The 12,894-nt window shown below is 44.8% G+C and overlaps 1 protein-coding gene across 1 annotated transcript; it reads left to right on the top strand.

Moving 5' to 3' along the window:
- Window positions 1-1,068: 1,068 nt before the first annotated feature.
- On the top strand, window positions 1,069-12,147 carry NUDT7 (nudix hydrolase 7). Its single transcript, XM_027119198.1, has 4 exons — window positions 1,069-1,176; window positions 3,668-3,821; window positions 6,388-6,546; window positions 11,259-12,147. The coding sequence occupies exons 1-4, from the start codon at window positions 1,142-1,144 to the stop codon at window positions 11,625-11,627; spliced, it is 717 nt and encodes a 238-aa protein (XP_026974999.1). The 5' UTR covers window positions 1,069-1,141; the 3' UTR covers window positions 11,628-12,147.
- Window positions 12,148-12,894: the final 747 nt, after the last annotated feature.

Here is a 12,894-nt window from a genome sequence, read left to right as displayed (position 1 = left end):
AAAGATGAATATAAGCCAAGCTGGATTCATTATTATATTTTGCATATTATTGTATTCATTTTCTTCCTTTAGAAGAAATTAAAATTAAAGAATTTTCATGGGGTCTTGAAATTATTGAGGACCCCAGGCATTGCACCTTCTGTGCAGGATGGAGAAGTCAGCCTAGCCTTCAGCCTCTGAAGTGACCTCTTAAGTGTCAGCTCAAACCAGGCTCCCTCTCACTGGTCTTCTCCAGCTACTTCTGGGGTCTTTTCACAAACTTGTCCTTCTTCCTGGAACGCTCTCCCTGCCCTTCTCCCTCTCGGCGCATCAGAATCCCCTTCCAGTACAGATCACTGTGCTCTGCCCTCAGTTTCTGACCCAGCAGCCCCGGGGTGGGACCCAAGAATCTACCTATTTTTAACAGCACACAGGTGGTGCTGATGTGGACGGTCGTGGCTGGTCCCAGGACCACACTTGGAGAATAGCTGCTTTCGACGTCAGCTCCACTGTCAATCTCTCTGGTTAGCCTTCTGATCTGTTTCTCCCTCACATGCTCTCCAGGGTCTAAGGACTTCTGCTTTATCTATGTAATTTTTGATTCGTGTCTCTCTCTCCCATTTGACTGTAAGCTCTGCGGTGCCTTTTCGCTCACTGCGGGAGCTGCATCCAGCACAAAGTACGTGCTGGGTAGTCATGTGTTGACTGCTGTTCAGAAAAGTTGAACCAACTTGACCTCCTAGCAACAGTGAGTGCGAGTGTAAGAATCCTCTCAACTCACCAGCACTGCATTTTCACTTTTTTCTTTTTTCACTGTTGTCAATTTTAGAATGCCTCACTTACCTCCGGCATTTGAGGGAAAGCTGAGAGCTACTTTGCGCGACCGGGAGGGCTTGACGTTTAAGCCCCACTAGCCCCGCCCTCACGTCTCGCCCCGCCCCGATCCTCCGCCTACGGCTCTCGGCTCAGTCCTGCTTCCGACCCTAGAACCCGCCCCATCCCCGCCTCCGTCCCCAGGCCCCGCCCCATATCCGTCCCCAGGCCCCGCCTCTCTCCCCGCCCCAGGCCCAGAGCTGCTCTGCGCATGCCCGTCCGGGCGATTTGTTTTTCACCCCCCGCCCGCCCCGGGAGGAGTTACCGGAAACAAACTTTCCCGGGGAAGATGTGGCGATCCTCTCCTCCCCAGAAGCCAGTCAGGTAAAGCCTCCCCGGCCCTGGCACCCCGAGCCCTGCCTGGCCCGGCCTTGATCGCGGCGAGGCCGAACAGATCGCTGGCCACGTATGACCGGCGCCTTTTGGCTACTTTTTGCTGAGCCCCCTTGCCCACCCTCCGAGCCCGCTCTCCGGGCGCTCACCTCTCTTGGCCGCTCGCAGGGTCCCTGGGCCTTCACAGCTTCTCCCGCCAAAGACAGAGCCGTTTGTGGCTATCGTGGGTGCACACCCCTCCCCCAAGGGCTTCCCTCTTCCGCTCACCCGGTCTCCGGAGTCCGACCTCAGGGACTGCGAGGCCGCGCCAGGCAGCTCAGGGTTCAAGGTCGGGATCTTGGGTCTCAGTTACGTAACCTCTCTGAGCCAGGACGTGATCGTGTTTTCACCTTAATGAGAAAAGCAAGGGAAGAAGGTGAGATGAGCCCATGCCCAGAATGGGGTGGCTGCTACTGTTGGTGTTTTTATGGCGATTACCCCAAGGACCAGCCCCCTAATGGGGACGTTTTTGCAGACTTTTGCTTCTGCTGGTCCCTCTGGTCAGTTCTGGGCGCCTCTTAAAAGCCATACTTTTAAGTAGTCCCTCGCATTCCCGGTAGGGACAGTTTCCTTTTCTGGACGCGGGCTTGTGTGCACGGCATGCGCCCTGGAGTCTCCAGTGACAGCATTCCGTTTCTCTTTTCAGGCCATTTGGTCGCTTTTGACATCCACTGCTGTTACCCAACCACATTATTGATCATCCTGCCTCGTAGAAAGAAGCAAAAACTAGCAAACATCTCTGGCAACAACTGCCTAAGGACTGAGACATTTATGATAACATGTTACCATTCCTTGGACCCTGAGTGTCAGCCACAGAACCATGTCATTTAATCATCACAAATATCTTCAACATGTCACAGATGAGGAAAGGGGGACTTAGAGAGGTCGTTCCTAACACTTTGAAACCAGTTCTGCCTCACTTAAATACCCGATTTTGCCCCTTATGCAAAACTGCCCTAACCATAGAAAAGTTAAAATCAAACTGTTAGTTTCTAGGGCTGCCATAACAAAGTATCCCAAACTGGATGACTTAAAACAACAGAAATGTATTCTTCCACAGTTCTGAGGCTAGAAGCTCAAAATCAAGGAGTCAGCAAGGCCACGCTCCCTCTGAAGGCTCTAGGGAAGGACCCTCCCTTCCTGTTTCAGCTTCTGGTGGCCCCAGGTATTCCTTGGCTTGTGGCACCATCACTCCAATTTCTGCCTCATCTTCAAATGACCTTCTTCCCCATTATGTGTCTCTCTGTGTCGTCTCCTCTTCTTATAAGGACACCAGTTATCGGATTTAGGGCCCACCCTAATCCAGGATGATTTCATCTCGAAATCCTTCACTAATTGCATCTGCAAAGATCCTGTTTCCAAATACCATCCTGTTTTCAAATAATGGTGGTTTGGGGGAGGGGACACTATTTAACCCACTTCACAAACCAGCAATAAAATACACCTGTCAAAAGGACCAAAACAGACCCATAGTTATGGAGTCAGGGCATCATTTGTGGTTATAAATCTAAATACTTGGCTTTTACGAAGTCACAGGTGGACCCAGCCATCTATGTTGTAACAAGACCTCTGGGTGATTCTGTTGCTGCTTAAGTTTGGGAACCACTGTTACAAGGCATTTGAAGACAAGGGTTTGATAATGTGACATAAGGGCCAGGTTAAGAGAAAGTTCTTAACCTTACGATGGTCTAACCTTACAGTGACTTGCTCTGCAAACCTGTCTTCCTGAATATTATTATGGATTTCAACACTGAGCTATTGCACTGTTGAAAGAATATTTACCATTACTTAAAATTCATTTAGCTTTTGAAGTGAACTCAGATACGGAACTGTGTTCTTAGTAGTTTTTTGTCTCATTTTAGCTTGCCAACAGTCACGTGATTTGGGTATTATTACTGCTGCCATATTATTAAAAAGTACACTGAGACTCAAAAATGGTAAATGCCAGGACACACAATGAAGCAGAAACACTGTCAGGATTAGGAACTTTTTTTTTTTAGTATAGATGCTCTACAATATTGTGTTAGTTTCTGCTGTACAATGAAGTGAATCAGCTATATGTATATGTATATCGCCATATCCCCTCCCTCTTGAGCCTCCCACCACCCCCCATCCCACCCGTCTAGGTCATCACACAGCACCGAGCTGAGCTCCCTGTGCTACACGGCAGGTTCCCACTAGCTATCAGTTTTACACATAGTAGTGTATATATGGCAGTCCTAATCTCCCAGTTTGTCCCACACCCCCCTTCCCGCGCTGTGTCCACACATCCATTTTCTATGTCTGCCTCTCTATTCCTGCCCTGCAAATAGATTCATCTGTACCATTTTTCTAGATTCCACATATATGCGTTAATATACGATATATTTTTTTTATGACTTACTTCACTCTGTATGACATCATAACTCTGGTTACTAAACTGTTTGGTTTGTTTCCATTTTAGGAACAGTTTGATAGATGACGCTAAGGCCCGCTTAAGAAAACATGACGTTGGGACCAAATATTCTCACTTGTTGTCTAACAAATGTTCCATCCTTTTACCGTTGTTGGCTAAAGAAGGAAAACTCTACCTGTTGTTCACCCTTCGGTCAGAGAAGGTAGGTGACAAAAAGGCTCCTTCCATTAAAGTCTCAGGACATGCGAAAACCCCAGGAAGTGCTGTCACTGGCACTTATTCTGAGGTTCTAGCTTCTCAACTGTACTCTCAAAATTGTGATGTTCGAGAAGTACATGAAGCCACAGGATGACAGGGCTGTTTTGGAGAAGTTTTGGAAAGTAAAATAAGTAATTTAGCTAGCAAGTAATTTAAAATACTTTTAGGCCGGGGTTTCTTATCCAGCCATTGGCATTTGGGCTGGATAATTCTTTGTTGGTGGAGTTGCCCTGTGCATTATAGGATGTTTAACAACATCCCTGGCCTCTACGCACTACATGCCAGTAACACACACACACACGCACTCACACACACTTTTGTGACAACCACAAATGTCTCCAGACATTGCCTACTGTTTCAGCAGGGATGGGGAGGGGATATAATTGCCCCCACTGAGAGCCACTGTTTTAGACTACTCCCACCCCAGGTATAATGTGAAAATTCTAGAGCACTGATGTTGATAGCCTGGGCCCTAAGCTGGCTGCCTATGTTCGAATGCAGTCTTGTTGAAGCTGTGTGACTTTGTCCTAATTAATTACCCTCTCTGTGCTGTAATGTCTTCACTTGCAAAATGAGGACAAGCTATCAGTACCTGCATCATAGGGCTGCTGTGAGGGCTCTACAGGGTAACAAATGTAAAGCACCTAAAACAGCACTGGCACTTGGCAAGGATTCAGCAAGTCTCAGCTGTCACCATTAGTGTCATTAGCACATGTGGCCTGAGTTTTTACGATAAATCGTTCCACTTTAAAGAAATGTTGGGCTTGGGAATGGAGTTCCCCTGGGTACACCCCTGGGTACTGTCACTCTCCCCTGCTCTTGGGGGTACTTCTGAGGAAAAGCTGGGGAAGCAGTCATTTCAAAGTTATCCTAGTACAAAAAACAAAACAAGCCACAATAATGAGAAAATAGGCTTTGTAAGCAGAATAAGAAGTATCCCTTGGGTGGGGTCAGGGGGAAGCTGAGGAATCAGCTGAAGTTTTTTGGGTTTGGGATTAGACATGTATGGGTTCTCTGTGGTCTGGGTCTGGCAACAATGACATAAACACATGAGATGATGAAAATCCAAGTTCCAAGGGGGAGGTACTCAGTGGGAAGCAGGGACCAGGGTCTGTTCCCAGCTCTGCCAAAATCACCAGAGAAGCACTGAAATATATTTTTAATATTATCAGACAGACAGACAGTAATGTAGAAAATCTAGAGAACCCCAAAATGGGTCTCGGTTTCACTCGGAGTTGCTTTGCCTATTATTGATTATTACGTAAGAATCATCTTAGGCCATAAATTCTGATGTGAAAAGGTCACATTTTTTTTCAAAGAAGTATTTCAATCTAATTACACCTGACTTTAGGCCCTATTTGGCTGTGGGAGTAAGAAATTCCCTGAGGCATTACTGGAGCTGTGTCCCTCCCTGGAGTCATATAAGCAGGGCCCCAGGAGACAGACAGACAGACAGATGATAGGTGATAGATAGATGATAGACAGACAGACAGACTGATAGATGATAGATAGACAGATAGATGATAGATAGATAGATAGATAATAGATTATAGATAGATGATAGACAGATAGATGATAGATAGATAATAGATTATAGACAGATTATAGATAGTCAGATAGATGATAGATAGATAGATGATAGGCAGGCAGATAGACGATAGATAAATAGATGATAGATAGATAGATGATAGACAGATGATATAGATAGACAGATAGATAGATGACAGGTGATGATAGATGATAGATGATAGGTGATGATAGATAGATGATACACAGATGATAGATTATAGATAGATAATAGATAGATGATAGACAGATAGATGTTAGATATATAGATGATAGATAGATAGATAGATGATAGATGATAGACAGATGATATAGATAGATAGACAGATAGATGATACACAGATAGACAGATGACAGGTATATCTGTATCTCAGAATGTATGTATCTATATATATACCTGAGTCACTCTGCTGTACACCAGAAACTAACACAACATTGTAAATCAACTATAGTTCAATGAAAAACATATTAGAATTTTTTTTCTTAAGGGTTAATTTTATATTATGTGAATTTGACCCCAATTAAACAAACACTTTAAAAAATAGTCACTTCTAGAACTGTTCTGAGGACTCAGTGAAAAGAAATCCACGTGAAGCAGCATGAGAACATGGTAAGCACTCAGTAAAGATTATTGATGACATTGCTGTTTTCACTCTCCTTTTGTTCCACTTTTTCTCCTCATCCATGTAAATCTGTTTGTGTGTGTATGGTATCTTTGGAGGGCAAGGAGAGAAAAATCAGAAGTGAGGGTAGTTCTCCAAGTTCATTTTTTAAAAGGATTCAAGAAAAAAAAAAACTTTACTCTTTGGTCGCATTCCCACTTATTCCCACGAGTGTGGGAATGGCCTCTGGCACAAGGTGGAAATGCAGCGCATACTTGGCGAATGAGTGAACAGTAGCAAACTTGGAAGCACACACTGCAGCTCTTTTCTTTCCATATCCAGCTGAGAAGGTCACCTGGAGAGGTCTGCTTTCCTGGAGGCAAGTACGAACCTACAGATGCGGATGACGTGGCCACGGCTCTCCGGGAAGCCCAGGAGGAAGTGGGGCTGCATCCTCATCAAGTGGAGGTCGTCTGCCGCCTGGTACCAGTGCTGTTTGATGTAAGGCCTGGGATGGAACTGGGTTTCCTAGACTCTCATGAGCTCACAGTGGCCAAACATGACCCTCAAGAGTGCTATACCGAGTCAAGAGACTGGTTCATGTGTGGACTTTGCCCCTTGTGAGCTAAGAGGCCTTAGGTAAGCCCCCCTTCCTGAATGGGCCCCTTCTTCCCCATCCAGAAATGAAAGGGCTGAACTCTATCAGTGGTTTCAAACCAGGTGCTGTGGAACCCTGCAGATGCCTCAGCATTGTTTCATTAACATTCAGTTCACATTTATTTTTCTCCAGTATGCATTTATTTTGAGAATTCTCTTGAAACAATAATACACACTTGAGCATACCAAATTTCAGCCCCTCGGAGGCCACCAGGGTATCACTTTTGCCCTAAGGATACTCATTTTTGCACATACCGTGCAACCAGGTTTCTCCATGTCACATTAATTGAGCAGTATCCTGAGGTCACCAGGGAAGCTGTTTAAAAACAGTTACTGCTTGTAACTGCATTTCTGTGTGAAGCAGGATTTCCTTGATAGTATATACCAAACAAACAAACAAACATAACAACAAAATGAATCCTGGGGCTGAGATAGCCAGACCTTATTTCATATGCACTGAACACAACAATTTCGTTGTTGTACTAATTGACTTTAGAAGAAGTAAATACTAATTGACTTTAGAAGGAGTAAATATGAAGTTGGATAACAGCGTCGTTTTATCAGTATAACGTTATTCATATAAACTTTTAATTTTAGAATAGTTACAGATTCACGGAAAAGTCACAAAGATATCACAGAGAGTTCTCGCATACCCGTACACGGGTCCCCCCATTATTGACGTCGGACATCACTGTGGTACATTGGTGACAACTGAGAAACCAATGTTAGTACATTACCATTACCTAAACTCCACTCTTGTCTTTTACTAGTTTTTCTACTAATGTCCTCCTTTCTGTCCTGGATGAGATCCGGGATACCATGTTGTGCTTGGTTGTCATGTCTCCTTATTCTCTGATCTGTGACAGTTTCTTAGCCTTCCATTATTTTCATGACCTTGACGCTCTTGAGGTGTACTGGTCAGGTATGTTCTAGAATGCTCCTCAATTGGGGTTTATCCGATATTTTTCTCCTGGTTAAGCTAGGTTTATGGGCTTGAGGGAAGAATATCACAGAGGTGAACTGTACTCATCACATATCAGAGGTAGGTGTAAATTTTTTTATGTTTTAAATAATATCGGGCTTCCAGGTGAATTTTTATGTCAAAGGAAGAATCCCACTGATACCTAAAAATTAGAAAACCAGATCGCCCTTTGTGAAGATCGGTGGTGCTGAGATATGTCTTAGTTGGGTCCATTTTAAAAATAGAAAGGTCACCACTCAAGGGAGATTTAGTTTGGAAGAAGCTAATGGCAATAATGCATCCTTGATGAAAAAGAAATGAGACAGAGAAAAGGAACATGGGATTAGGACAAGATACGTGTCAATTACTTCCTCTTCAACTATGTTTTCTACTGGGAGCCCGTTTCAGAGGATGTCTGCAAATCCCCCAGCACATCTTAGGGATTGATTTTAGAACTCTTGACAAAACACATAATGGTTGTAAGTTCCCAAAGTGAGAGTAACTCCATTTCCAAGGTCCCCAGGAGCTACTGAGTTCTGCCCTTGAGGGGATAGGATACAACAGTCTCCACAGGTGTTTATGGGTCTTCAGGAGATTTCCATGGACCAGATGCTCCCAGAGCAGGAGGTTTCTAAGATGACCTGCTCTTGATATAATGCTGATCACATCAACGAGAAATTAGAATGAACAAAGTCTTTCAAGAAAGGTGTACTGTGTTTAGAAGTGCTCGTGAGGGTCACTTTGTTTTTTGGACCTTGCAGATCTTTTAAATGTGCTACCAAACTGCTATTTATTTAATGCTTAGAAGCATAATCTAATCCAGTGGTTCTTCACTGGGGGTAATTTTGTCCCCCAGGGAACACAGGGCAATGCCCAGAGATGTTTTGGGGTGTCATTGGCTTTTACCCACACCCGGCGTTAACCCTCCCACGCCTTCCAGCCCCCAACCTGCTTGTCCTTTTGTCATACACGTATGAACTTCTCTCTGCAAAGGCCTTGGGGCACAGTTCTCCTTTTTCTCTGTATGTGGCCCATACCTGCCAGTCTCGATCCTTTTCTTTGCCTCCCAAAGGCCCAATCCCTGTAACATTTCAGTGGTGTATCCTGACTTCCCGGGATGTTTCTAATAGCCTGCAGCTTCTTCCAGGGGCCCTAAAGCCTGCCTCACCCTATGTCCACAGCAGAAGCCTGTCTCCATGGCGTTTCAACTCAGCAAATGGCCAAATTCAGAGTTTTATGGGTCCTAGGATGTCCGCCACGCACCACCCTTTATTCCCCTGCCAATTCAGACACCTCTGTTTCTAGAGACCGGATGTCCAGAGATGCTGCTTCATCCACAGATTCCCACAGTCTCTCTTACTCTTCTAAGCTTGAACCATGTTAAACGTGCCTGACTCTGCATCTGAAACATTCAGTCTTAAACCATGATCTCCTTTTGAGGCTTTGATTTTTTTTTTTCCCCACCCATTTTCTCAGGCTCTGACATACCAATTTAAGGGCCGGCACTGCCATGCAAAGTCACTTTCCATGCACCTGCCTAACAAGTGTGGCCCTCAGTCCTCGGGAGGGGATGAAATCTGAGCTGCAGCTGGGAACTCTCCACCGTCGTATTTGAGCCACCCGCTAGTGTGCCATCTTGGAGATATGGTGACACGTGTTTGATAGAATTTGAGTGTGTGGGCAGCAGGCCCGTGGTCGAATCCTGGTTTCTGCCAAGTGTTAGCTGGATGTGACCTTGGGCAAGTTTTTTCTTGTCCAGTTGCCATTGTTCAAGCTTCCTCGTGGGCAGGTTGTTGTGTAGAATCAGGGGGAGGGTGTTGGATTCTAGAGAAGGTTATGGTCTTTGAATGGAAATAGCAGTCACGGATGCGTGCTGAGCAATACTCCAGGCTCTGTCCAGATGCCTTCTTAGTCATTTCAGGCCGTGTTTCTGATACACACACCAGCAGCTTTCTTCCAAGACCCGTGCCCTTGGACTACTGGAACCGCCTCCCCTGATGCACAGAGAGCCAGCACTGCCTTGATTTACTTCCAGCTGGGCCGTCCTCAGCCAATGACTGAGCGGCATGAAAGCCCAGCCCCCTCAACTCGTGGGACAGACTCGAAGGTGCACTTTACACCCCGCAGGCCCCCACGGCGTCCTTGCCTGGCTCCCCCCCACCCCCATCCTTGCCTGGCTCCCCAACTCCCCGTCTTTCTTCCCCGCACCCTTCCTCACCACTTCTTTAAGAAATCACTTGCATCTGAGTCTTCATCGCAGAGGCCGCCTTTGGGGAACCCTGGGACAGAAGAGGCTGAGCCTTCACACAGGGCCAGGCACAGTGAGGGCTGCTGCTGGAACAAAGCCTCTGGCCTCTGGCAACTCATGACCGCAGATTTCCCACTCTAAGGGTGTCTCAAGTCTGTGCTCCCATTCTCCTCTCCTGGTCCACATGTTGACTTTTCATCATTACTTGGGTTAATGGTCTGAGTCATCACTGTTTTTTTTTTTTTGGCTTCACCACACGGCATGTAGGATCTTAGTTCCCCGACCAGGGATCGAACCCGTGTCCCCTGCACTGAGAGCATGGAGTCCTAACCACTGGACCACCAAGGAAGTCCCAGTCATCACTGTTCTTAAACATGCTTTAGCTGTCCTTCCTCAGAATTTTCCACAGGCCTGTTTATCCTCCTATAGAACCCCAGCCTCACAATGTATCCCTGGATTTTCCCACCCACTTCCTCTTAGGAGTTCTCCCAGGAATTCCTGATTCTTCCTACTTTCTAATTCAAGGTCATGCAGCCCTTATCAGCTCCTACACTAAACTCCAGGCCTCCCCCTCAAGATTTTCAGTAGTATCTTTCAGTTAACGGCACCCTACATTCATTTCAGCACAGTAGTGGTTGTAAATAGAAATCCCCCCCCCCACTTATAAGCATGTATGTAAAACAGTATATATACATACACACATATATATCTAAAATTTCCCACAAGTGGGAACATGCCACAATTAATACGATGTCGCTTTTCTATTGGTAAGACGGCACATACTTGTCTATACTGATAAGGAAAGGTGTCGATCACATTCTTTTCAAGGGCTGCATAGTACCGCATTATGTGGCTATAGTCGTAATTGATCTACCGTAAGTACCCACTGAGCAGTGACACCTTTAGTTTGGGACTATTGCAAACAATGCTTCAGTCTTGTGCGTTCATCTTTTCTCACTGGTAGGGATTTATCATACGGATGTACCCACACAAATGCAATCTCAGGGCCAAAGGGAGCACACTTTTATAACATTACTAAATCTCTGTTCCAAAAGATTGTACCAATTTATGTTCCCCAAAAATATCATTTTCAGACTCATCTGAGATGCTGCCTCAGTTAGGGCAGAGACCACTCCCATTCAGGGGGACATAAAGTTTACTTTGGAGCAAGTAAACTTGCTTAAAAACTTGCATAAAACTTGCATAAAACTTGGAGCAAGTTTTATGTAACTGACTGCTTTGGCCTGTGAGCTTAGCTCATGTAGAAGTGGCATGCTTTTAACCATGCTTTTTTTGAAACGGTATGTCTTCACTTCTCAGTTTGTATCTTTTGTGTTTTGCTTTCAGAGAGATACATTGATAACCCCTGTTGTAGGATTTATAGACTCCAACTTCCAGGCCAAGCCTAACCCCGATGAAGTTAAGAATGTGTTCCTGGTGCCTCTGGAATATTTCCTGCATCCCAGCATCTACCAGCAGAATCACCTGACACGCGCTGGTCATCATATTATTATTCACTGCTTTGAGTACACGAACCCTGAAGATGGTGTGACTTATCATATCCGGGGAATGACTGCAAAATGTGCCTTGTTTGTTGCCTTAATTATTCTGGGAAAAAAACCCTCCTTTGAGGTTGAATTTAATCTCAACGATCTGATGTCATCCTCTGAAGAGTCTTTACTGAAGCTTCATAAACGTGCTACAAGCAAGTTATGATTTATGAGACCAATACTCAAATAAATCTCTAAACGGTGTTTGTGTGGGCTTTTCCACAGAACAACAATAATGCCAGCTGTTGGAATTTGACAGGTACGAATGTTTCCTGCAATATGAGGGTAAAAACCTTGCCTTTTTTCCAGTTCCCCTCTATTATCTGAAAAAGCAAAAGTCTTTCAAAAGTAGAAAAATGGGGACTTCCCTGGTGGTGCAGTGGATAAGACTCCACACTCCCAATGCTGGGGGCCCAGGTTCAATCCCTGGTCAGGGAACTAGATCCCACATGCATGACGCAACTAAGAGTTCATGTGCCACAACTAAGAAGCCCACCTGCCACAACTAAGACTTGGTGCAACCAAATAAGTAAATAAAAATTAAAAAAAAAATTTTTTTAAGTAGAAAAATATGTTTATACTGTTGCATAATTTCACCCACAGTATATCTAACAATGCTTTCCTTACACATGTAAGAAAAAGGGTCAGGCACATAGCAGGCACTTAATAAATATTTGTTAAATGTATGATCTTGTGGCGTTCATCTTGTTTGTAGGAGGTAATACCTCTATCTGTTGTTACATGTGACAGAAACTTCTGCCCAGCCATCAAAATCCATCCTCCTTTTCTTATTTGGCAATAGTGTTGAATCTGAGCCCATAGCTGCCCAGGTAGAAACAGCATTACCTAAGTTCTGGTGCAGTTAAATGTAACTCTGAAATTTAACTTAAGCCAATGGAACGTGAGTGAAAATCGTTCTTGCAGTCATCTCCAATTTAAGGGACAAGCCAGATTCCCTGGATTCTCTTTCCCTTTTCCCTGATTTATCTGCAACCCAGCCTTGACTACACAGATGAAGACAATTCCTGCAGGAAAGTTAGAGCCAAAAGATGGTAAGAGCTTGACTCTCTGAATGAGTCTGTGGAGCAAAGCAACCCACCATCCTGGACTACTCACTTGGGACTGTTACATGGGAGAAAAATAAAATTCTGTCATTTCTGCCACTGTAATGTGGGGTCACTGTTACAGCAGAGCTGTAGCCCTAATAATACACCATAACACTTGAAAATGGTTGGCTGGATATTCGCCCAAACCTGGGGTGTTGCCAGCAATTAGAATTCAGGATGGTCTGCGTTTAACATATGAGTTCTGGGACGTGCACAGGACAACTTTAGGTGTTGGTGGGGTTTGGCAGTCATCATCCAAAATATCTGAAATGAAGGACTATGACAGGCCTGCAATCAGGAGAGATAACATTATCTGTCTTAACATGA

This window comes from Aethalodelphis obliquidens, unplaced genomic scaffold, assembly GCF_003676395.1.
Source record: "Aethalodelphis obliquidens isolate GAN/ISIS:26980383/991018 unplaced genomic scaffold, ASM367639v1 scaffold20, whole genome shotgun sequence".
NCBI lineage: Eukaryota > Metazoa > Chordata > Mammalia > Artiodactyla > Delphinidae > Aethalodelphis > Aethalodelphis obliquidens.
The sequence above is the reverse complement of the archived record's forward strand: the minus strand, read 5'-3'. Positions and strand labels throughout refer to the sequence as shown.

What these genes read in the sequence shown, in the direction of transcription:
- NUDT7 (XM_027119198.1), top strand. Translation starts at nt 1,142, where the DNA reads ATGTGGCGATCCTCTCCTCCCCAGAAGCCAGTCAG. An exon ending in TCACCCTTCGGTCAGAGAAG is followed by an intron (nt 3,822 to 6,387) that starts GTAGGTGACAAA and finishes TTCCATATCCAG; the next exon opens with CTGAGAAGGTCACCTGGAGA. An exon ending in TGGTACCAGTGCTGTTTGAT is followed by an intron (nt 6,547 to 11,258) that starts GTAAGGCCTGGG and finishes TTTTGCTTTCAG; the next exon opens with AGAGATACATTGATAACCCC.